This window comes from Pristiophorus japonicus, chromosome 1 (genome assembly GCF_044704955.1).
Source record: "Pristiophorus japonicus isolate sPriJap1 chromosome 1, sPriJap1.hap1, whole genome shotgun sequence".
Classification (NCBI taxonomy): domain Eukaryota; kingdom Metazoa; phylum Chordata; class Chondrichthyes; family Pristiophoridae; genus Pristiophorus; species Pristiophorus japonicus.
In genome coordinates, this window is record NC_091977.1 from 414034659 (window position 1) to 414060804 (window position 26146).

At 44.1% G+C, this 26146-nt stretch overlaps 1 protein-coding gene across 1 annotated transcript in view; it reads left to right on the forward strand.

Moving 5' to 3' along the window:
• The window catches only part of LOC139267338 (uncharacterized), a 79068-nt gene extending 53255 nt beyond the window's left edge, over nt 1–25813 (forward strand). Inside the window, exons 17-20 of the mRNA XM_070885548.1 lie at nt 5471–5660; nt 22634–22716; nt 23022–23132; nt 25520–25813. Coding sequence (XP_070741649.1) covers nt 5471–5660; nt 22634–22716; nt 23022–23132; nt 25520–25813 — 678 coding nt within the window. The remainder of the gene's footprint in view (nt 1–5470; nt 5661–22633; nt 22717–23021; nt 23133–25519) is intronic.
• The last annotated feature ends 333 nt before the right edge of the window (nt 25814–26146 follow it).

Below are 26146 nucleotides of genomic sequence, written 5' to 3' on the forward strand. Positions count from 1 at the left end.
GGATCACAGAACCAGCTGCCACTCTGGATTGTTCCGGGAAATGGCCCCGTGCTTTTGGGGCGGAGTTGGCTAGCTGAGATGAATTGAAAATGGGGGGATGTGCACGCCATTTCATCCGTGGAGCGAAGTTCATGCTTGCAGGTATTGCAAAGATTCGAGTCACTCTTTCAACCCGGTGTCGGAACGTTCAAAGGGCACTATAGTGATACGCATCACTCCGAACGCCAGACCAGTGCACCACAAAGCCAGAGCAGTGCCATACGTGATGCTTGAGAAAATTGAAAGTGAACTGGACAGGCTGCTCAGAGAGGGCATAATTTCGGCCGTTGAATTCAGCGACTGGGCAAGTCCCATCGTTCCCGTCCTCAAAGCAGATGGCTCGGTCAGGATTTGTGGCGACTACAAAGCCACCATCAACAGAGTGTTGCTGCAATACCCACTTCCGAGAGCGGAGGACCTCTTTGCCATGCTGGTAGGTGAAAAGCTGTTCACTAAGCTGGACCTCACTTCGGCCTACATGACTCGGGAACTGGCTGAAGATTCCAAGCTCCTGACCACCATCACGACGCACAAAGGATTATTTGTCTACAACAGGTGCCCGTTTGGCATTCGTTCAGCAGCAGCTATCTTTCAGCGAAACATGGAAAGCTTGCTCAAGTCCATCCCTGGAACGGTCGTATTCCAAGACGACATCCTTATAACGGGTCAAGACACCGAGGAACACCTCCGCAACCTGGAGGAGGTGCTACGCCGATTGGATCGGGTAGGCTTGCGGCTGAAAAAGGCCAAGTGAGTGTTTTTGGCCCCAGAGGTAGAGTTCCTGGGCAGGAGGGTTGCCGCAGACGGGATCTGGCCCGCTGAATCAAAAGCTGAGATGATTCGCCAGGTGCCCAGGCCCGGTAACACATCGGCGTTGCGATCATTCCTGGGATTCTTGAACTATTTTGGGAACTTTCTGCCAAACTTAAGCACATTGTTGGAGCCGTTACACATGCTCCTCCGTAAAGGGTGTGAATGGTTTTGGGGGGGATTGTCAAGCACGGGCTTTCAATAAGGCGAGGAACCTGCTGTGCTCCAACAAACTGTTGACTTTGTATGACCCCTGTTTTTAAAAAAAAAAAAATGGCTTTAACATGCGATGCGTCATCCTACAGGGTTGGGTGTGTTTTGCAGCAGGGTAACACTGACGGCCGACTCCAACCGGTGACTTACGCCTCCAGGTCGCTCTCCCAGGCAGAGCGTGGATACGGCATGGTCGAGAAGGAGGCACTCGCGCGTGTGTGTACGGTGTGAAAAAGATGCACCAGTAACTTTTCGGTAGACAGTTCGAGCTAGAGACTGGCCACAAGCCGTTAACATCCCTGTTGTCCTACAGCAAGGCTGTCAACACTAACGCGTCAGCTCGCATACAGCGATGGCCCTCATGCTGACTGCGTATGACTACACCATACAGCACCGGCCAGGCACCGAAAATTGCGCTGATGCACTCAGCAGGCTCCCACTGGCCACCAACTAGGGCGTGTCGGAGCAGAGCGCCGAGATGGTCATGGCCGTTGAGGCTTTTGACACTGCGGGCTCCCCCATCACAGCCCGGCAGATCAAACTCTGGACCAACAGGGACCCCCTCCTATCCATGATAAAGAAATGTGTCCTGACTGGGAATTGGGTGCCCACACACAGGGCATGCCCCGAGGAAGTCCGGTCATTTCGGAGATGGATGGATGAACTCTCCATCCAAGCTGACTGCCTGTTATGGGGCAGCCGGGTAATCATGCCCCAGAAAGGAAGGGAAGCGTTCATCAGGGAACTCCACAGCAAGCACCCTGGCATCGTGTTAATGAAGGCCATTGCCCAGTCACATGTATGGTGGCCAGGGATTGATTCCGATCTGGAACACTGGGTTCGCAAGTGCACGACCTGTGCCCAGCTGGGCAATGCCCCCAGGGAGGCTTCACTCAGCCCGTGGCCCTGGCCCAGTAGGCCATGGTCGCATATTCACATAGACTATGGGGGCCCGTTCATGGGGAAAATGTTCCTGGTCATTGTCGATGCATACTCGAAGTGGATCGAGTGCATCATATTAAACTCGTGCATGACATCCATCACACTGGAGAGTCTGCGTACGGTTTTCGCGACCCACGGCTTGCCGGACATCCTGGTCAGCGACAATGGCCCGTGTTTTACCAGCCATGAATTCCAGGAGTTTGTCGTGCAATGGGATCAAGCACGTCTGGACAGCGCCGTTCAAGCCGGCTTCCAATGGCCAGGTGGAACGGGCAGTCCAAGTCATAAAGCAGGGCATGCTACGCATCCAAGGACCCTCCCTTCAGTACCGCCTATCGCGCCTCCTGCTGGCCTACAGGTCCCAGCCGCACTCGCTCACTCGAGTCCTGCCAGCGGAACTCATCATGAAATGTACGCTCAAGATGTGGCTATCCCTCATTCACCCAGGCCTGGCAGACATTGTTGAGGGCAAGCGCCAGTCCCAAACCGAGCTCCATGATCGAGGCTCAAGGGGGAGGTGTATAGAAATAGATGACCTGGTATTTGTTCTTAACCATGCTTTGGGACCCAAATGGCTTGAGGGCACTGTAATCGGTAAAGAAGGAAACAGGTTCATGGTGGTCAGACTAAACAATGGACAGATATGCCGCAAACACTTGGACCAAGTAAAGACAAGGTTCAGCATAGACACTGAGGAACCGGAAGAAGAGCATGATGAGATAGCACCCACACCACTGCCAGCATACGAGCAACAGAGACAGCCCTCAGCATGCACAGTCCCGGTGGCCAGCCCGAACAGGCTGGAATCACCAAGTGACAGAGACGCGTGCTGAGGCTCAGCCACCAGAGCCACAACTGCGGCGCTCCATGAGAGAGCGTCGACCACCCGATAGACTTGACCTCTGAAACTAAAAGACTTGAGGGGGGAGGTGATGTCATGTATTTCACCATCTTGCAATGACAATAGTTATGTAACTGTAACTCATGCACACTGTACCTGTAACCTTGAAATGCACATCCTGACCACAGGGGTGAGCTTGCGGGCGACACTCCTCACCTGGGTTTCCAGGTATAAAATGGGAGGTTCCACCCAGGGTCATCACTCCTTGGTCCTGGGAATAAAGTGAAGGTCACAGAGTGACCGTGTATCATATATACATGCCTCGTGTGAGTTTATAACAAGGTGCAGAGACACTACAACCTTAGCTCCTTTTAATTAAACTCCAGAGTGTTGGTACAATGTGGGATGCCTGCTTTCTATACAGTGCTCCCAAGGGATGCTGGGATCCCTTGGGAATCCAACAGGTAGGCCCTCTGGTGGTGGTGTGATACTGGTTGCCAAGGGTTACATACATAACACTTATTTAATAGAAGATGCCAATATTTAGAAGCATGTTAGTGTAGTGATTGTTACTAGGCTAGTAATCAAGAGGTCTGGAGTAATAATCCATAGAGCATGAGGTCAATTCGTACAGTGGCAGTTTGAGGATTTGAATTCAGTTTACAATATCTAGAAATAAGCTTGGCATCATTAAGGAGACCATGAAGTTGACATAAAAACCCAACTGGTTTACTAATGTTCTTCAAGGAAGGAAACCGGTTGTCCTTGCCCAGTCTAGTCTATATGACTCCAGTCCCACAAAAACATGGTTGACTCTTAATTCCACTCTGAGTAGCTTGTCTGGCTAGTCATATCAAACTGCTACTGAGCACTGCCGATTCAAAAAGAAGGACCACCATCATCACCTCAGGGCAACTAGGGATGGGCAATAAATGTCAGCCTTGGAAATGATATCCACATCCCAAGAATGAATTTAATTTAAGAAAAAAAGAATGTAATGGCAGAGCAGTTTTTGCAGCCACCAGTAGTAGTCTACAAACTTAAAATTAAAAAAAAATTCTACCTCTAACGACATTTAAAGATGAGCATTGTATAAAAGTAGTCATCTCCTGTGGCATTACACATGGTAAGTTGGTAAGTATGGTCAGTTTTTTATACCTATCTCTGATCTTTTGTATTGCTGCCTCTGTCAATCTCGTGCACTCATTTTGTTATGTCTCAAATAAAGCAATGTGACTGAGTACTGTAGACTTGAGTAAGTGTGACCTTAGTCTCGTTATTCTTACTCCAGAGTGCTGGCACAGTTTGGGAGGCCTGCTTATATGCAGTGCTCCCAAGGGATGCTGGGATCCCTTGGGACTCCAACAGATGCGCCCTCTGGTGGCAGTAGAATGCTAGTTACAAGGTGTTGCATACGTAACACATTTAAGATATAAATTTAACCTCTTTGTACTCTGGTTTTTCAATATTTCTTTTAAGAAACTTTACTGAGTAATAGTTAAAAGAAAAATATTCCCAGCAGTATAGCTGACGGTATGTACTAATGCAATCATGGAAAATTGGAGGTATTGTGCATGCTCAAACTTTATGAAATTAATTCAGCTCAGTCATAGCTTGAGCAAAAATATTAAAGGCTGGATTTTCAGCTTTGCTTATTTTGGGGCGGTAGTGACGATGGGGTGGTAAAGTTTGCGCCCGGGAACAGTTTGTGCCTCAGTCTGCAAAATTTGGCAGCTGGGCCCAGAGTATGTGACGGAGTGCTAAGGGAGGCGTTGTAAGCCTGTGGAGGAAAAAAAAACCCACCAAAGACATTCCCAATGAATATCTCGCTCCACCACAAAATAAATCGCAAAAAAACAATCATACTTGCTTGAGGTTGGCATTACTCACCTCACTGCAGCCGCAACAGCTCGGGCAGTCCCAGCACGATGTTCTATGGATCGGGCGGGAGCCAAAAATCGAGCCGGTATTGCAATCTGGGGCGTTGCACACCGACTCGCCTCTCCTGGGGCGGTAATGCTCCGCGCCCCGCCAAACCGGCCCCGAAAATCCCGGCAGGGCGCTGGAAGCTGGCTGTCTGCCCGGAAGAGCTTACCATCACCATTGCTGCCCCTCTGGGGTGAAAACCGAGGCAGCAACCAACCAAAAATCATGTCCAGGCTTTTGGATGAGGTGGAGGTCTTTGAGTAAGTACTTTAATGAAAGCATTAAAAGATAGACACATTTAATTACGTGAAGTAATGTTTTAATAAACTTTGAACACTTCATGTCAGTAACTGAAAGGGGTTGGGGGGAGGAAAGTGACTGGCTGAGGAATATTCAGAGAGCGGTTTTGAGTGATTTGTGGCAGATCAGGAGGTGATGTGCACTCGCAAAATAGCTATTATACCACCTTTTTTAACATTGAGAAGACCTATGACCCTACCACCAACTGGTGTAACAGCTGAGTTTTCAATGAAAAGTGGACCCCGCCTACAAAATTTGAGGTATAATGGAATAATCTTGGAATGAAGTTTAGAAATGTATTGCTATTGCACTATAAAATGGTAGTATACACCAGTTTATAGTTGCTGTAAATAGAAGTATATAAAGATTAGCATTTTAACTTTATCACTCTCTCTTAAGGTGAGGGACTCAAAAGTGGAGGAGCTGACTGCTGCACTGAGTAAATACCAAAGTCAGCCTGCTCTTGTTGCTGCAAATTCTGAATCTATAACTGGACTGCTGGAGGAGTTGGCATGGTTTAAGGAGGAAGTTTCAAATGCACAATCTCGGCTGCAGAGTCTTCAGCTAGAAGCTGTTGTAAATGAAAATGGTAAGGGGCACACTTATTTGATCTGCAACACTTTTTTTTTGTGCCATGTAGAGCAATATATAATATACAAAACCTAGTTGTATCTGTAGTCAAATTTGGCCATTAATATAAGAATTAAGAGTAGGCGATATGGCCCCTCGAATGCACCGCCATTCAATAAGATCATGGCTGATCTTCAATCTCAACTCCCCTTTCTCACCTGATCCCCATATCCCTTAGTTTCCCCAAGAGTCCAAAAGTCTATCTATCTCAGCTTTGAATATACTCACGATTCACCTTCCACAGCCCTTTTGGAGCAGAGAATTCTAAAGATTCACACGCCCCTGGGTGAAGAAATGTTTTCTTATCTCAGTCTTAAATGGTTGACCCCTTATCCTGAGACTATTTTAGACTCTCCAGCCAGGAGAAACAACCTCTCAGCATCTATCCTCTCAATCCCCCTCAGAATCTTATGTTTCAATCGCCTCTCATTCATCTAAACTCAAGAGAGTATAGACTCTATATCTACTCAATCTCTCCTCATAAGACAACACCCTCATCCCAGGAATCAATCTCGTGAACCTTTGTCGCACATGTATGTCCTTTCTCAGAAAATGAGGCCAATACTGTGCACAGTACTCCAAGTGTGATCTCATCAAAGCCCTGTACAATTGTAGTAAGACTTCCTTACTCTTGTACTCCAACCCCCTTGCAATAAAGGCCAACATGCCATTTGCCTTCCTAATTGCTTGCTGTACCGGCATGCTAATTGTGTTTCCTGTACGAGGACCCTGAAATCTCTCTCATTGTTTTATTAAAAGCACTGTGTACACACATTCCAGAGTAGTTATTCTTTCCTTCTGTTTTGTTTTCTGTGGTGCTATTGTTTCAACTTTCCTCCCTTGATCACCACCAAAAACAAGATGGCCTTGGATTCTGGTCGGAGGCTTTCTTTCCACGAGCTCTGCAGCGCGTCCATATCTTCTAGATAAGGGCGGAGAAGCTGGAGTCACGTGGGCCTGGACCATCAATCACGGCACAGTATTCTCATTGATAGTAATGGGAACTCCGATTTTACGAGTTCCCATTACTGTCAGAGAATAACCCCCTAAAACACCCAAACCCAATATAATACATTTTTAAAAAACGCCACACATTTAAAATTTATTGAAATTGAAGTTAATTAAATGTTTTAGAAAAATATTTTTGGGATTTAAAAAAAAAAAAGTGTTTTAATAGGGTTTAAAATAAACTTGCCTTAGTGGACAGGGTTTTTATGATAAAGATATGTATTAAAATGTTATTTTTATATATTTTAAAACTCTCTTACGCTGGTATGAGTAAGCTATGCGTCTGTTTTTACCGGGCATAATAGTTTGAAGGACATTCGCTGGGCAAAAGATGGCCAAATAGCCCAATCTTGCCTGCATGGATGGCCTGCTCCCGGGGCTGCGGAAGATCTGTCAAGAGAAATCTTGACAGATTGGAAAAGTCGGTTTTCGGCGCATGCGCATTGCGGACCAAAAAATGGCATTTGCACGGCTTCGCCAGGTCCGTACATATTCCATACAGACCCAACGGGGCCGGAATTTCAGGGCCATTATCTGGTCATTCTGTCACTTGCTGTCTGTGTGCAATTAGTTGCTGGGTTTGTCTATCTAATGGTGACACTGTTTACAATATACATAGATGACCTGGAAGAGGGGACAGAGTGTAGTGTAACAAAATTTGCAGATGACACAAAGATTAGTGGGAAAGCAGGTTGTGTGGAGGACACAGAGAGGCTGCAAAGAGATTTGGATAGGTTAAGCGAATGGGCTAAGGTTTGGCAGATGGAATACAATGTCGGAAAATGTGAGGTCATCCACCTTGGGGGGGGGGGGGGAGAAAGGAAATCTAAAAGGGAATATTATTTGAATGGGGAGAAATTGCAACATGCTGTGGTGCAGAGGGACCTGGGGGTCCTTGTGCATGAATCCCAAAAAGTTAGTTTGCAGGTGCAGCAGGTAATCAGGAAGGCGAATGGAATGTTGGCCTTCATTGCGAGAGGGATGGAGTACAAAAGCAGGGAGGTCCTGCTGCAACTGTATAGGGTATTGGTGAGGCCACACATGGAGTACTGCGTGCAGTTTTGTTCACGTTACTTAAGGAAGGATATACTGGCTTTGGAGGGGGTACAGAGATGATTCACTCGGCTGATTCTGGAGATGAGGGGGTTACCTTATGATAGATTGAGTAGACTGGGTCTTTACTCATTGGAGTTCAGAAGGATGAGGGTTGATCTTATAGAAACATTTAAAATAATGAAAGGGATAGACAAGATAGAGGCAGAGAGGTTGTTTCCATTGGTGGGGGAGACTAGAACTAGGGGGCAGAGCCTCAAAATACGGGGGAGCCAATTTAAAACCGAGTTGAGAAGGAATTTCTTCTCCCAGAGGGTTGTGAATCTGTGGAATTTTCTGCCCAAGGAAGCAGTTGAGGCTAGCTCATTGAATATATTCAAATCACAGATAGATTGGTTAAAAATCTATCAGGGAATTAAGGGTTATGGGGAGCGGGCGGGTAAGTGGAGCTGAGTCCACAGCCAGATAAGCCATGATCTTGTTGAATGGCGGAGCAGTCTCGAGGGGCTAGATGGCCTACTCCTGTTCCTAATTCTTATGTTCTTATGTTCTTATTAATGTTGGGGAAGTCCAGAACCAGGGGCCACAGTCCAAGGATAAGGGGTAAGCCATTTAGGACCGAGATGAGGAGAAACTTCTTCACCCAGAGAGTGGTGAACCTGTGGAATGCTCTACCACAAAAAGTTGTTGAGGCCAATTCACTAAGGAGTTAGATGTAGTCCTTACTACTAGGGGGATCAAGGGGTATGGCGATCAATGGGGTACTGAAGTTGCATGTTCAGCCATGAACTCATTGAATGGCGGTGCAGGCTCGACGGGCCGAATGGCCTACTCCTGCACCTATTTTCTATGTTTCTATGACACTATTTCAAAAGTAATTCATTGTTTGTAAAATGCTTTGACATGATGATAAGGCACTATATAAACGCAAGTTCATTTGTTTTTCAAAAGATCATCATATAGAAGATGCTGATTGAATGCTGAATCCGGTGGTCACCTCCCTCCAGAACAGATATACAGTTTTGGATATTGTTGAGGGAGGTGGCTCATCAGGGGAAGGCAGCAGCAGCCAAGTTCATGGCACCAGGGGTGACTCTGCTGCACAGGAGGGCAGGAAAAAGAGTGGGAGAGCTATAGTGATGGGGGATTCTATTGTAAGAGGAATAGATAGGCGTTTCTGCGGCTGCAAACGCGACTGCAAGATGGTATGTTGCCTCCCTGGTGCAAGGGTCAAGGATGTCAGCTGTCGTGGTGCACATAGGTACCAACGATATAGGTAAAAATGGGATGAGGTCCTTCAAGCTGCATTTAGGGAGCTAGGAGTTAAATTTAAAAAAACAGGACCTCGAAGATAGTAATCTCAGGATTGCTACCAGTGCCACGTGCTAGTCAGAGTAGAATTGCAGGATAGTTCAGATGAATATGTAGCTTGAGGAATGGTGCAAGGGGGAGTGATTCAAATTCCTGGGACATTGGAACCGTTTCTTGGGGAGGTGAGACCAGTACAAACCGAATGGTCTGCACCTGGGCAGGACCAGAGCCAACGTCCTAGGTGGAGTGTTTGCTAGTGCTGTTGGGGATGGTTTAAACTAATATGGCAGGGGGATGGGATTCTATGCAGAGAGGCAGAGGGAAGTAAAATGGGGGCAGAAGCAAAAGGTAGGAAGGAGAAAAGCAAGAGTGGAGGGCAGAGAAATCAAGCGCAAAAAAAATCAAAGGGCCACATTACAACATAATTCTAAAAGGACAAAGTGTGTTTAAAAAAGCAAGCCTGAAGGCTCTGTGTCTCAATGTGAGGAGCATTCATAATAAGGTGGATGAATTAACTGCACAGATAGCTGTTAACGGATATGATGTAATTGGGATTACGGAGACATGGCTCCAGGGTAACCAAGGCTGGGAACTCAACATCCAGGGGTATTTAATATACAGGACGGATAGAAAGAAAGGAAAAGGAGGTGGGGTAGCGTTACAGGTTAAAGAGGAGATTGATGCAATATTAAGGAAGGACATTAGCTTGGATGATGTGGAATCTATATGGGTAGAGCTGAGAAACACCAAAGTGCAGAAAACGTTAGTGGGAATTGTGTACAGACCACCAAACAGTAGTAGTGAGGTTGGGGATGGCCTCAAACAGGAAATTAGGGATGCGTGCAATAAAGGTACAGCAGTTATCATGGGTGACTATAATCTACATATAGATTGGGCTAACCAAACTGGTAGCAATACTGTGGAGGTGGATTTCCTGGAGTGTATAAGGGATGGTTTTCTAGACCAATATGTTGAGGAACCAACTAGAGAGCAGGCCATCCTTGACTGGGTTTTGACTTGGGGAAGAGTGACCATAATATGGCAGAATTCTTCATTTAAGATGGAGAGTGACAGTTAATTCAGAGACTAGGGTGCTGAACTTGGAAAGGTAACTTCAATGGTATGAGACGTGAATTGGCTAGAATAGACTGGTGAATGATACTTAAAGGGTTGACAGTAGATAGGTAATGGCAGACATTTAAAAATCACATGGATGAACTACAATAATTGTACATCCCTGTCTGGAGTAAAAATAAAACCGGGAAGGTGGATCAACCTTTGCTTACAAGGGAAATTAGGGATAGTGTTAAATCCAAGGAAGAGGCATAAAAATTGGCCAGAAAAAGCAGCAAACCTGAGGACTGGGAGAAATTTAGAAATCAGCAGAGGAGGACTAAGGGTTTAATTAGGAGGGAAAAAAGAGTGAGAGGAAGCTTACAGGGAATATAAAAACTGACTGCAAAAGCTTCTATAGATATGTGAATAGAAAAAGATTAGTGAAGACTAATGTAGGTCCCTTGCAGTCAGAATCAGGTGAATTCATAATGGGGAACAAGGAAATGGCAGACCAATTGAACAAATAGTTTGGTTCCGTCTTCACTAAGGAAGACACGAATAACTTCCCGAAAATACGAGGGGACCGAGGGTCTAGCGAGAAGGAGGAACTGAGGGAAATCCTTATTAGTCAGGAAATGGTGTTGGGGAAATTGATGGGATTGAAGGCTGATAACTCCTCAGGATCTGAGAGTCTGCATCCCAGAGTACTTAAGGAAGTGACCCTAGAAATAGTAGGTGCATTGATGGCCATTTTCCAACATTCCATGGAATCTGGATCAGTTCCTAATGGACTGGAGGGTAACTAATGTAATCCCACTTTTTAAAAAAGGATGGACGAGAGAAAACATGGAATTATAGACCAGTTAGCCTGACATTGGTGGTGGGGAAAATGCTGGAATCAATTATTAAAGATGTAATAGCAGCACATTTGTAAAGCAGGGACAGGATCGGTCCAAGTCAGCATGGATTTATGAAAGGGAAATCATGCTTGACAAATCTTCTTGAATTTTTTGAGGATGTAACTAGTAGAGTGGACAAGGGAGAACCAGTGGATGTGGTGTATTTGGACTTTCAGAAGGCTTTTGACAAGGTCCCACCCAAGAGATTAGTGTGTAATATTAAGGCACATGGTATTAGGGGTAATGTATTGACATGGATAAAGAACTGGTTGGCAGACAGGAAGCAGAGAGTGGGAATAAATGGGTCCTTTTCAGAATGGCAGGCAGTGACTAGTGGGGTACCGCAAGGTTCAGTGCTGGGACCCCAACTCTTTACAATATATATTAATGATTTGGATGAAAGAATTGAGTGTAACATCTCCAAGTTTGCAGATGACGAGCTGTGAGGGGGACGCTAAGAGGCTGCAGTGTGACTTGGACAGGTTAGGTGAGTGGGCAAATGCATGGCAGATGCAGTATAATGTGGATAAATGTGAGGTTATCAACTTTGGTAGCAAAAACAGGAAGGCAAATTATTATCTGAATGGTGACAGATTAATAAAAGGGGCGGTGCAACAAGACCTGGGTGTCATGGTACATCAGTCATTGAAAGTAGGCCTATAGGTAGAACAGACAGTAAAGAAAGCAAATGGCATGTTGGCCTTCATAACAAGTGGATTTGAGTATAGGAGCAGGGAAGTCTTGCTGCAGTTGTACAGAGCCTTGGTGAGACCACACCTTGAGTATTGTGTACAGTTTTAGTCTCCTAATCTGTGGAAGGACATTCTGGCTATTGAGGGAGTGCAGCGAAGGTTCACCAGGCTGATTCCTGGGATGGCAGGCCTGACATATGAAGAAAGACTGGATCAACTAGGCTTATATTCACTGGAATTTAGAAGAATATGAGAGGATCTCATAGAAGTATATAAAATTCTGACGGGATTGGGCAGGATAGATGCAGGAAGAATGTTCCCGATGTTTGGGAAATCCAGAACCAGGGATCACAGTCTAAGGATAAGGGATAAGCCATATAGGACCAAGATGAGGAGAAACTTTTTCACCCAGAGAATTGTGAACCTATGGAATTATCTACCACAGAAAGGGATCGGGGGATATGGAGAGAAAGCAGGAGTGGGGTACTGAACATGCATGATCAGCTATGATATTGAATGGTGGTGCAGGCTCAAAGGGCTGAATGGCCTGCTCCTGCACTTATTTCTATGTTTCCATGTGGACTTTAAGCAGAGCAAAGGAATGGTGTTTTATCATTCATGACTTCTGAAAATCCATTTATGGTTCTTTTAGGTTCTATACCTAATTTTAAATTTTCAAGATTGATTTAAGAATGAAGGTTTAGTTTAAAATATGCTGTGACCAAACATGAAGGCAAAAATCATCTTTAGACCAGTCACGCCTTGTTTCATTTTATAATCTTGTACTTCTGTAAATTCTTTACTTTTTGGTAAATTACTGTATAATTCCAAGTACATGATAGATATATTTCCATTACTTCTGAAGTATGTAATGGCAGGTATTGTAAATTTGTTTACAAGTTGCACAATTTCCTTTTTCTCTCTCCAAATTTTGGAGTTACTGTTGTGGGGGTGGTGGGGGGGAATGCCTTAGCACTTTTGTTTTAGTATTTATAAAAAAGGTGCAGAAATAATTCAGAAAACTATTGGCCTCAACAGTAGTGAGTGAACTGCTAAGGACTTTAATTGATATAGCACTTTGTACATGAAGCATTTTGAAATTAGATAGTGAATTACTTTGTCATGGCAAACATTGTACACATGATCCCACACAGACAACACAAAGGGATACTCGTGAGCACTTAGTAAGACATGGGAAGGTGGCCAACAGATTTTTTTAAATCGTGCTTGAGTAGATTGCTGAATATATGGGGAAAGGGAATGCAGTACTTGTGAATATATTTGCACTTTCAAAAGCACTTGATAAAATGTCAAGATATTTGCTGGGAAGAGTTAAGATGGCTGATAATAAATATGCAGCATGGCTAGTGGTTAAAGGACACAAGTTGGAATAAATGGATATTTCTTGATTGAAATGTGGCGTGCCCCAGGGACCACATCTCCATATGGGCAAAGAGAGAATTGTATCAAAATTTGGAGCAGGAGGAGTAAGTCAGGGAGTGTCGTCGCAGAGGCCTATAAAGGCCCAGCGGCAGCATCGAGAGGCAGTCGGAGGAGGAGGGAGTCGGGGAGCATCATCGGAGAGGCCAGCCAGTGCAGCTAAAAGGGCAGAAGGTAAACAAAGAAGTAGAAATAAATCGAAAGGTGACGTCACAGCCAAGGGGGTAAGTGATTGGCTGGTGATTGGTGAGTAAGTACTGATACTTTATCAGTAAGTAACCTTTAGCATTATTGCCAAATTAAGTTAACCTAACGGTTAAGTCATGACAGCAGAGCTAGGACACGTGTTATGCTCCTCCTGTGCTATGTGGGAAGTCAGGGACGCTTCCAGTGTCCCTGATGACTACATGTGCGGGAAGTGCATCCGCCTGCAGCACCTGACAGACCGCATTGCGGCACTGGAGCTGCGGGTGGATTTATTCTGGCGCTTCCGCGCTGCTGAGGATGACATGAATAGCACGTTTAGTGAGTTGGGCTTACCACAGGTAAAGGTTACACAGCCAGATAGCGGGTAGGTGACCAACAGGAAGAGCAGTAGAAGGAAGGTAGTGCAGGGGTCCCCTGCGGTCATCATCCCCTGCAAAACAGATACACCGCTTTGGGTACTGTTGAGGGGAATGACTCATCAGGGGAGAGCAGCAGCAGCCAAGTTCATGGCACCATGGGTGGCTCTGCTGCACAGGAGGGCTGGAAAGAGTGGGAGAGCCATAGTGATAGGAGATTCTATTGTAAGGGGAATAGATGTTTATGCGGCCGCAACCGAGACTCCAGGCTGGTATGTTGCCTCCCTTGTGCAAGTGTCAAGGATGCCTCTGAGTGGGTGCAGGATATTTTGAAGGGGGAGGGTAAACAGCCAGTTGTCGTGGTGCATATAGATACCAACGATATAGGTAAAAAAACGGGATGAGGTCCAACAAGACGAATTTAGGGAGCTAGGAGCTAAATTTTAAAAGTAGGACCTCAAAAGTAGTAATCTCAGGATTGCTACCAGTGCCACGTGCTAGTCAGAGTAGGAATTGCAGGATAACTCAGACGAATATGTGGTTTGAGTGGTGCAGAAGGGAGGGATTCAAATTCCTCGGACATTGGAACCGATTCTGGGGGAGGTGGGACCAGTACAAACCGGACGGTCTGCACCTGGGTAGGGCCGGAACCAATGTCCTCGGGGGAGTGTTTGCTAGTGCTGTTGGGGAGGGGTTAAACTAATATGGCAGGGGGATGGGAACCTATGCAGGGAGACAGAGGAAAGTGGAATGGGGGCAGAAGCAAAAGATAGAAAGAGAAACCAAAGCAAAAAGGGCCACATTACAGCAAAATTCTAAAGGGGCAAAGGGTGTTAAAAAGACCAGCCTGAAGACTCTGCCTCAATGCGAGGAGTATTCGCAATAAGGTGGACAAATTAACTGCGCAGATAGCAGTTAATGGATATGATGTAATTGGCATCACAAAGACATGGCTCCAGGGTGATGAAGTCTGGGAACTCAACATCCAAGGGTATTTAACATTTAGGAAGGATAGACAGAAAGGATAAAGGAGGTGGGGTGGTGTTGCTGGTTAAAGAGGAAATTAATGCAATAGTAAGGAAGGACATTGGCTTGGATGATGTGGAATCGGTATGGGTGGAGCTACGGAATACCAAAGGGCAGAAAACGCTAGTGGGAGTTGTGTACAGGCCACCAAACAATAGTAGTGAGGTTGGGGACAGCATCAAACAAGAAATTAGGGATTCATGCAATAAAGGTACAGCAGTTGTCATGGCAACTTTAATCTATATATTGATTGGGCTAACCAAACTGGTAGCAATGGGGTGGAGGAGGATTTCCTGGAGTGTATTAGGGATAGTTTTCTAGACCAATATGTCGAGGAGCCAATGAGAGGGCTGGCCATCCGAGACTGGGTGATGTGTAATGAGAAAGGACTAATTAGCAATCTTGTTGTGTGAGGCCCCTTGGGGAAGAGTGACCATAATGTAGAATTCTTTATTAAGATGGAGAGTGACACAGTTATTTCAGAGACTAGGGTCCTGAACTTAAGGAAAGATAACTTCGATGGTATGGGACGTGAATTGGCTAGAATAGATTGGCGAGTGATATTTAAAGGGTTGACAGTGGATAGGCAATGGAAAAGATTTAAAGATCACCTGGATGAACTTCAACAATTGTACATCCCTGTCTGGAGTAAAAATAAAACTGGGAAGGTGGCTCAACCATGGCTAATAAGGGAAATTAAGGATAATGTTAAATCCAAGGAAGAGGCATATAAATTGGCCAGAAAAAGCAGCAAACCTGAGGATTGGGAGAAATTGAAAATTCAGCAGAGGAGGACAAAGGGTTTAATTACGAGAGGGAAAATAGAGTACGAGAGGAAGCTTGCTGGGAACATAAAAATGACTGCAAAAGCTTCTATAGATATGTGAAGAGAAAAAGATTAGTGAAGACAAACGAAGGTCCCTTGCAGTCAGATTCAGGTGAATTTATAATGGGGAACAAAGAAATGGCAGACCAATTGAACAAATACTTTGGTTCTGTCTTCACGAGGGAAGACCCAAATAACCTTCCGGAAATACTAGGGGACCGAGGGTCTAGTGAGAAGGAGGAACTGAAGGAAATCCTTATTAATGGAAAATTGTGTTGGGGAAATTGATGGGATTGAAGGCCGATAAATCACTGGGGCCTGATAGTCTGCATCCCAGAGTACTTAAGGAAGTAGCCCTAGAAATAGTGGATGCATTGGTTTTCATTTTCCAAAAGTCTATCAACTCTGGATCGGTTCCTATGGACTGGAGGGTAGCTAATGTACCACTTTTTAAAGAAGAGAGAGAGAGAGAAGGCGGGTAATTATAGACCGGTTAGCCTGACAGTAGTGGGAAAATGTTGGAATCAATTATTAAAGATGAAATAGCAGCACATTTAGAAAACAGTGATGGGATTGGACCAAGTCAGCATGGATTTATGAAAGTGACATCCTGCTTGACAAATCTTCTAGAATTTTTTGAGCATGTAACTGGTAGAATGGACAAGGGAGAACCAGTCGATGTGGTGTATTTGGACTTTCTAAAGGCTTTTGATAAGGTCCCACACAAGAGATTGGTGTGCAAAATTAAAGCACATGGTATTGGGGGTAATGTACTGACGTGGATAGAGAACTAGTTGGCAGACAGGAAGCAGAGAGTCGGGATAAACGGGTCCTTTTCAGAACGGCAGGCAGTGACTAGTAGCGTACTGCAGGGCTCAGTGTTGGGACCCCAGCTATTTACAAAATACTTTAATGATGATTTGGATGAGGGAAATGAGTGTAATATCTCCAAGTTTACAGATGACACTAAGCTGGGTGACAGTGTGAGCTGTGAGGGTGACTTGGACAGGTTAGGTGAGTGGGCAAACGAGTGGCAGATGCAGTATAATGTGGATAAATATGAGGTTATCCACTTTGGTGGCAAAAACACGAAGGCAGCAGATTAGGAAAAGGGGAGTTGCAATGAGACCTGGGTGTCATGGTACATCAGTCATTGAAAGTTGGCATGCAGGTGGTGAAGAAGGCAAATGGTATGTTGGCCTTCATAACTAGAAGATTTGAGTATAGGAACAGGGAGGTCTTACTGCAGTTGTACAGGGCCTTAGTGAGACCTCACCTGGAATATTGTGTTCAGTTTTGGTCTCCTAATCTGAGGAAGGACATTCTTGCTATTGAGGGAGTGCAGCAAAGGTTCACCAGACTGATTCCCGGGATCGCAGGAATGACATGAGGAGAGACTGGATCACTGGGCCTGTATTCACTGGAGTTTAGAAGGATGAGAGGGGATCCCATAGAAACATATAAAATTGTGACGGGACTGGACAGGTTAGATGCAGGAAGAATGTTCCTGATGTTGGGGATGTCCAGAACCAGGGGACATAGTCTAAGGATAAGGGGTAAGCCATTTAGGACTGAGATGAGGTTAAACTTCTTCACTGAGTTGTTAACCTGTGGAATTCTCTACCGCAGAGAGATGTTGATGCCCGTTCATTGATATATTCAAGAGGGAGTTAGATATGGCCCTTACAGCTAAAGGGATCAAGGGGTATGGAGAGAAAGCAGGAAAGGGGTACTGAGGTGAATGATCAGCCATGATCTTATTGAATGGTGGTGCAGGCTCGAAGGGCAGAATGGCCTACTCCTGCACCTAATTTCTATGTTTTTATGTTTCACCAACGATGCCAAATTAGGGAACTGGAAAGCTAAGTAGATAAGCATGAGATCAAGGAAGGACATAAAAGTTAGGAGAGCAGACAAATATTTGACACGTATGTTCAGGTGAAGTATATTTTGAGGAAAAGGAACAGAGAATGGAAATGTGCCCTGAACAGTAAAATGGATAAATCTAGGGGTACAAATATAAATCTTTTTTTTTAAAAAGCAAAATTGCTGTTGGTAAAAGCCATAAAAAAGATAAATGGATTCGGGAGCATTGATTTCAAAAGCAAGGTGGTGATGATGATCCTGTATCAGACATTGATTGCTGTATGCAGTTGTGGTAACCCATTATGGAAAGGATGTTTGAGCCGTGGAAAATGATTTAATCAGATGATGCCAAGGATGAGAAGATATAGTTATGATATTTACTCGGGCTGTATTCAATGGAGCAGAGGGGATCTTGTAGAAATGTTCAATATTTTGTGTGATTAATTTCATTGCTTGGTGAAACTTGAGGCTCAATTTTTTTTAGAATTAGTACTGGAATCATAAATTTTGAGGTTTAAAGGATTTTTTTTCAGGCAAAGGATTTAGAATATGGAACATTTTTACAAGTGGCTGTATTTAAAAGGGACTTTAACACCAGGAGGAAAAAAAATTAAGGTTACAGTGAAAGACTTTCCACTTCATCGCTGGGCTATTGTCCATATATCGCCCAAAACAGCCTGTTAGCGCCCATTTTGATTTGAAAAATGGAAAATTAGGCTGGAACATCACTGTAAAATTCTCCAACTTTCGGCGCTCATCGCTGAGGTGATTGCCCACACATCGCGCAGCGCAACTTTCGGCACATCGCTGGGCTGATCGCTCACCGCGAACATCGCTGGAGAATAGTTGCTTTTCCCGGGCCTTCCTCACAGAAATCGGCACTACGGACGCCATTTTGAACGTCTGAGGAAGGGAGGAGGCTGCTCAAAGAAGAGGGCTTATAATTTGTGAGTTATTTAAGGGCCTTTTACAATTAGATCCACTCAAATTTAAACTTGTATTTAGAATTATATTTGCATTTATTTTATTAGAAAGGACAGTTTAGTAGTAGAAAGGGCATTTATGTCAACAGTGAAAGTGATAGTAATAGTAATAGTGATGGGGGCTGTAGCTTCTCTACCATTGTAAGTGCACAGCTGCTGGCATCTGAGCTTGAGTTAAATGAAGGATTTAGTGAAGGTCAATTGAAGAGGTTGCAGACTAACACGTGGGCGTAGGAGGAGACCGTACAGCCGAAGAACTTGGAGAAAAGCAATCTTACCTCGACTTGTCTGACAATGCATGCCTTCGGAGGCTGCGCTTCAGAAAGGAGGTCATCGATGAGCTATACCAGCTCATCAAGGGGGATCTGCAGCCTATCAGGACCACATTGTCTGTTGAGGTTAAGGTTACTACAGCACTATCCTTCTACCCATCGGGCTCCTTTTAGGCTTCAGCTGGCGACATCTGTGGTATCTCTCAGCATGCCACACTGCTCCATTCGACAGGTGACTCAAGCCCTTTATGCTCGCAGGATGGACTTTATAAGCTTCCCTATGACCAGGGAGGCACAGACCGGGAGGGCCTTGGCTTTCTCGAATAGCAAACTTCCCCAAGGTGCAGGGAGCAATAGACTGCATGAATATTGCCCTGAAAGCACCTCTACAGAAACCGGAGGAGTTTAGTAACCAAAAGGAATTCTATCCCCTGAATGTGCAGCTCATTGTCGACCACAACCAAATTATCATGGAAGTTAATGCTAATTTTCCAGGCAGCATCCATGATGCGCACATCCTGTGTGAGAGTGCTGTCTCTGACCTGTTTGACAGTCAGCCACAAGCTCATGGTTGGATGCTGGGGGATAAAGGATATAGCCTTGCCAGCTGGCTCATGACTCCCCTGCGTAATCCCCTTACTGAAGCCGAGAAGCGTTACAACGAAAGCCACATAGCTACATGCAACATCGTGAAAGACAATTGGAGTCCTCACAGTGCTTCAGATACCTGGACCACCCTGGAGACAGCCTACAGCACCACCCTGACCATGTCGCTGAGTTTATTTTGTGTTGCATGTTACATAACCTAGCTATAAGGAGAGGACAACAATTGCCAGATGGAGCTGCTGGTCCACAAGAAGGATTGGAGGAGAAGGAGGCGAAGAGGTTGGTGAGCAACTCTGGGAGGTCAATCAGCCTGGCGATGAACCCATGGCCCCCCGCAAGACTGGAAAAATCCCATGGGAGTTACGCGGCTGCAAAATTGTTGCATCAGCAGCTCCTAAATGAACGCTTTGCATGAACTTTGACTACAGTTACAGTTATGGTTAACGCAAAACAATGGTTGCATTTGCGTTGTTGCGTTTCATCCTTGTTGGGCTGGCCTGGCCATTGTTTTACAACAGATTTTCCGTAACTTATGTTATTAGAAGAAAATGCTCAACAATTGTAAATTGTAATTTTTTTTATTAAACTAACAATTTATTTTAACAACCACTCCCCCCCACCCCCCCACCCCGCCCGCCCCCCCCCCTCCAAAAACCACACCAACAGTAAAACAATAACAATATGTCGACACCTGAGGCCACATTTTCCTCCAGATCCTCTTCCACCCCGTATTTTAGCCCCACCCACCCAATTTGGTCCCCTGTTGACACTGAGATGTCATGGGCATATAGCTGGCAATGGCGAGACTTCCTGCCATGGTTGGGGAGATGGAGGGGGAGGTGAAGCATGGGGATTGCCTTCTGAGTCAGCAGGAAGTGCTTCCTCCTGACCCGCTGGCGTCTGCGGCATCACTGTACGTTCAGTGCCGTGTTCCGCGAACAGTGCATGCCGCAAGGCGTTGGTGGCGGCGATCTGCTCCCGCATCTTCACGAACGTCTGCTGTGACACCCGGGAGAAGGCCACAAACGCCTGGAGATGGTCGCAACTTACTGTGACGGTCTCCTCGCATGGTTGAGTCAAGTCCTCCATGCGATCGGCCAGTGTAGGCATGTGCTCTACTCGCTGACTCGACCTCCGTGGGATCTGCGAGAGCACTAATGTGCGCCTTGGCGTCGCCAGCTGCATGCCGCTTGGTTCCGCTGCATCTTCGGTCGAAGATGACGACGTTATGGCCACAGGTCCAACAGGTGAAATGCTCGGGGCATCATCCTCCTCTATCAGTTTCCAGCTCTGATATAGATCTGTACTGGGCCTGGTCATCGTCATCCTCCCCCTCCTCTCCACCTGTGAGGACCACCTGCATCCATGAGGGCGCATCGGTGTTGTAGGACCTGCAAAACACAATTGAGCTTATTAGAGCGGAAGGGTACACATTTTTGCGCTGCACTGGCATACGAAGCAGGAGCATCACTACTACAATAAATGAGACCAAGAGACATTATATAATACATCATAAGTTAGTACATATGGTAGTACATCTATGTGGAACTGAGTGACAGAAAGCTGTGAAGGCAGGATCAGTCGGAGATAGACAGAATGATTATGGGGAGCGTACATTCGTATATTGTAATAAAATGACGTTATATTACTTTAACACTGCTGGACACATTACTCACGTAACCCATCCGAGGGCTCTGCAGCACCACGGGTGGTGGCCGCATGACTTTAACATAGATTAACATAGACTTTGGCTCCCGACCAGCCGCCGCACCCTCCTGAAGGTCGGAAAGTGGCTGAATAAGAGCAGGGCCCCCTCCGGTGTGTGTCTGCTGTGCCCTGTTGTTAGATATCTTCCTCTGCTAACGTGCAAAGTACCTAGAGCATAGCATTAGCTATATCATGGAACGATAACAGTTTCCAACTTTATATGCTAATAGGGTTTTTATCCACAATTTATGCACGGTTATAACAAAGGTCGGGTTTAGGAGCTAATGATTGACACAAACATCCCTGTCAACTACAATCTCCATTGAAGTCGGCAATGACTGGAGCTAATGTACAAAAGTGTCCCACTGTGTAAGTGACAGCAGCCACGGAGACTTAAAAAGGGCAAGGATTCATAGCCCTGTCCAGATCTTAACTACAAAATTTAATTCAATGTAGGAGATTTACTATTATAATTACAATGTTAATCAATACAATATAAAATCTGTACTTACTCTTGTTGATGCCACAAGGCTGTTCCAATGCTTGCGGCACTGGTCGGGCCCCCTCACCTCGTGGGACACCAAGGAGGCAACATCCGTGATCTTGCACCAAATTTTCCGGTACACTCTGGGTGGAGGTTTCCCACTACCACCCCGGGTTAATTCGGCCCACCTGGAGTGCACCTCCTGGACAAGGACCTCGTTGGAAAAAGGCTTTGCCCTCTTCCGACCCCTCCCCCACACTATGAGGACATGATCTTTTTTGTATCTTTTATTTATCTCTCTCTTAAATCTCTTATCTCTTCTTTATCTCCCTCTCCCCGCAACGGTCTTCTGCACATGTGTGGATGACCCATGACCTCCCAAAGCGCGGGAAAAGCTGTCCTCCAAAAAAGAAATCACTTGCGCAGTAGGCCATTCCTAGGGAAGCTTATCGTTTCACCCATTTCACATTGCTAAGGCAAAAATTGCAATCAAAAAAATAGGCGGTGTTCCAGCGATCAGTAAGGCTGTTACATCGCCCACTTTTTAGGCAATAGCCAGCAAAGTGGAAAGTCTAGCCTCAGGAATCAGATGGCCTTAATAGGAGCATTAGCACCAGTGTAAGCATGGTGGATCAAATGACGACCTCCTGTACTGAAATTTATATTAAGGAATTTCCTATTTTCTTTGAAATTTGTATGATTCAAAAGCTGTACATTTAGTTAGTTGTGTGTTTCCCTGTTTATGTAATGTAAGTTCCTATGATAGAGCGTCAATGATCTAGTCTTATTTTATAATTTTACATATTAAATAATTCTGTTGCTAGAGCCCACAATATTTGTAGTTGTATTTAAGTGTAATCCTCACATTAATTGTACAGCAATCTATTCGGTCAATCCAAACTTGATCTCCTCTAACCTAACCTATCTATTGGGAAGATGTTTAAATTACTTTTGAATGTTTTATGCTCTACATGAGAGCTGGGCTTTTGAGACCTGTAAAAAGTCTATTGGTGTCCTTTTGCACTTTTTCATTTATAATCATTCTTCTGTTTTCTCTCTCACTGAGTATACATCTGTAATTAGATATTTTAGTCAAAAATGATTATGCAAGAAAAGACTAAAAAATTATTTTCTCCACAGAGTTAAACCGATATAAAGAATTATATAAGAGTAAAGTCATATCTGAAGAACAGTCTGCGAAACTGCTTGAACAAAAGGATCAGGTATTATGCATTACCGCAATGAATGCTTCCAATTCAATTTGCTAAAATCATATGTCATGGTATTGAGGGCTAAGCTGGCACCAGCCCAATAGGACGAATGGCCTCCTTCTGTGCTAGAATCATAGAATGATTACATGATAACCTTAGCTTCTCAAAAGCATCATCTAACTAGACCCTAATATTTTATCTGATCGCTATCGTAATGTCTTTCTGATCATGCATATATTTTAGTTAAACTTTTAAACAGACAAATGTAGACAATACATATGAATTTTAAACTGCCATTTATTAACTTCTGGTATTAGGTAACTAGGTTCTTGACTAAGGAGATTTGTACATCTCTGCAGGAGGCAGAGAAAAAATATCAAGAAAGTAATGAAGAATTGAAGAAACTTAATTGGACTATAACAAAGCAGGTATACTTTTTAATATAAGTGCTTTTATTCCCTGTTAAACTGCACATGGAATCTTGACATAACTATTTAGCTATATTACCAAAATTAGTTGTAATTTTGACCCGTGTAATTAGATATAGACCACACTTAAAATGTGCAATGTATTTTTTTTTAAAACAGGTTTTGGGTTTTTCTGGAAAAATGTGGGAAAAGCTTAAAATTGAATTTATTAAATGGTGGAGATTGAGATAGAATGAAGTAACGGAGAGGGTTGATCAGAGTAGTGCAGTTGATGTTGTGTATATGGACTTTCAAAAGTAATTTGATAAAGCATTTGATAAAGTCGGGGCAAAGGAGTGGTGTGACAATGTAGAGGCATGAGTTCGGGGCCCAGGAGAGGCATGAGTTCGGGGCCCAGGGGCAGCACGGGCCAGCCCACACTGCAATATGTGTGCGCACTAGGTCCATGCAGCAGAGCTGGTCTCCAGTTGTCTTGGTTAATCCTTGCCACTGGACCAAGACCTAGCTCTGTCAAGCCCGTCTGGTGGCTGGTGTGCAACGGCCACCACACGTTGTTAAAACCCACGCAGGGGCATCTTCTACCCTTCAAGATTTAGTTTGGGACCTGGAATTTTAGTTCCTTCACTGAAACACCTGTGAACTTTTTGACATGGAAGCAAGTCATCCTCGATTTGAGGGACTGCCGATGATGATGACATAATAGACTTGTTTGTTAGCAAAATTAAAAACCATGGGATTAAAGGGACAGTTACAGCATAGATACAAAATTGGCTTTGGGGCAGAACAGTAGTGGCGAATTGTTGTTTTTCAGACCGGAGGGAAATATACAATGGTGTTCCCCAGTGGTCGGCATTGGCATCACTGCTCTTTTTGATTGTACATTAATGATTTGGACTTTGGTAAACGGGGCATAATTTTAAAGCTTGCAGATGGCACAAAAATTGGGAATGTGGTAAATAATATGGAGGATAGTAACATCGACTTTGGGAGGACATAGACTAGTGAAATGGGCAGACACATGGCAGATGAAATTTAATGTAGAGAAGTGTGAAGTGATACAATTTGGTAGAAAGAATGAGAAGAGGCAACATGAAATGAATGGTACAATTTTAAAGGGGGTGCAGGAATAGAAAAGTGTGTGTAGTTCGAATCTAGGCACTGAACTTTAGGAAGGATGTCCAGGCCTTGGAAGGTGCAGAAGAGATTTACTAGAATGGTGCCTGGGATGAAGGACTTCAGTTATGTGGGGGGACTGGAGTAGCTGGTATTATTTTCAAAGAGAAGATTAAGAAGGGATTTGATAGAGTAAATAAGGAGAAACTGTTTCCAGTGGCAAAGGGTCAGTAACCAGAGGACACAGATTCAAGATGATTGGCAAGTGCCAATGTGGAGAAAACATTTTTTTTTTTCTATGCAGCGAGCTACAACCTGGAATGCACTGCCTCAAGAGATGGTGGAAGCAGATTCAAAAGTAACTTTTAAGAGGGAATTGGATTAATACTTGAAAGGGAATAAAGGGCTATGGGAAAAGAGCAGGGGAGAGGATCTCGACCAAGGAGAAGGAACAGGGATGATTCATCAAATGGTCGCCTACTGAGCCATATTCTACTATGATACTATAAATGATTAAAAATAATTAGATGCAAACAGGTCATTTGACTTGATCAGAGGATATAAGCATAAAATCATTCAGCTCCAAGTGAGATTAGAATCCTCTTTCCCAGAAAGTAAATATTACATCCAAATTATCTAATTTAAAAATAGAATCAAGGGTGATGGAGTATGGGGTACAATATTTGAGAACTAATCTGCTGCTGAGACCATGAAAAATGTAATTTTCCAGAATGCAGGTAGTTGGGCAATATAATGTAAATGATGTTTTGATATTGTGAAACTCCAGTAGATCCCCTGCACTGGATGTGCACTTGGGGAAATTTCAACAGTGTCCAATTGGGTAGTGCAGTTGATGGGTAATTTGTGTGTAGTCTCTGAATGCAACACAATTAGACCATTCAGTCCATGCTTATTGGCTTACTTCCCAAGGTTTCTGTACTTTGTAGAGGAAAATGGTCAATTTTGTTCCACAGTTCATAATTCAAACAAAACTCTCAACTTTATGCTTTTTCTAAAATGTGTGTGAAATGCTGATACATGGATTTGCTACTTTTAGTATTTCAAACTCTATCATTAAAAAAATAAATTACTAGCCCAAGCAATTTAAGGAATAATTCTATAAAATAATCTGAATAAATTGCCCATAGTAAATCCTGTGAATTCTGTATTATTCTAGAACTATTCGGGTACTAAAGATTTGCACAAAACCAAACTTTTTCTGAATAATACTTCCTAAAATTCCCTTTTTATTCTGTTCCACGTCACCACCTAAGGAGAAAATGTTTAAGGAGGTTGAAGAAGAACATGTTGGTCAAATCAATCAACTGCAAGATAAGGTGTCGAAACTCCAGGAAGAGCTTACGCTTGCTACTAAGCTATCTAATGCTGAAAGACCACCACAAATGAAAAAAAGGCTGTTTGCAAATTTAACTGGATCCAAACTGGCAGTTGGCTCACCTTCTAAAACAAGTTTGTTTAAATCCAGGGAGCTGACTCCCCGACTGAAAGTTAAAAAGAATGCAGTGTCTGGAAAATTCCCATCACTACCAAGTAAAGCTCATGAATAATTCATTGTTAGCTCATGTTCAGTCTAATTATACATGTCTTTTAATACTTAGTCTTGTTATTTGAAATGTAAGCAAATAAAAGTTGAATTTTTTAAATAACTAACAGCCACTGGCTTTTAGTATTTTATAGTGACTGAATATTGCAGCATGCCACAATACTACTGCAGGCAGTGAGGGCAAGAAGCTTGAAGAAGGTCAGTTAAGGACAACCAGAGCATTTCATAATAAGGAAATAGAAAAGTGGGCTACAGAGAACAAGATTAATTCAGGGAAACGTTTACTAGTAGATGGATGCTTAAAGATGAAATGAACCCTTTTATAAAGCAAGATTAC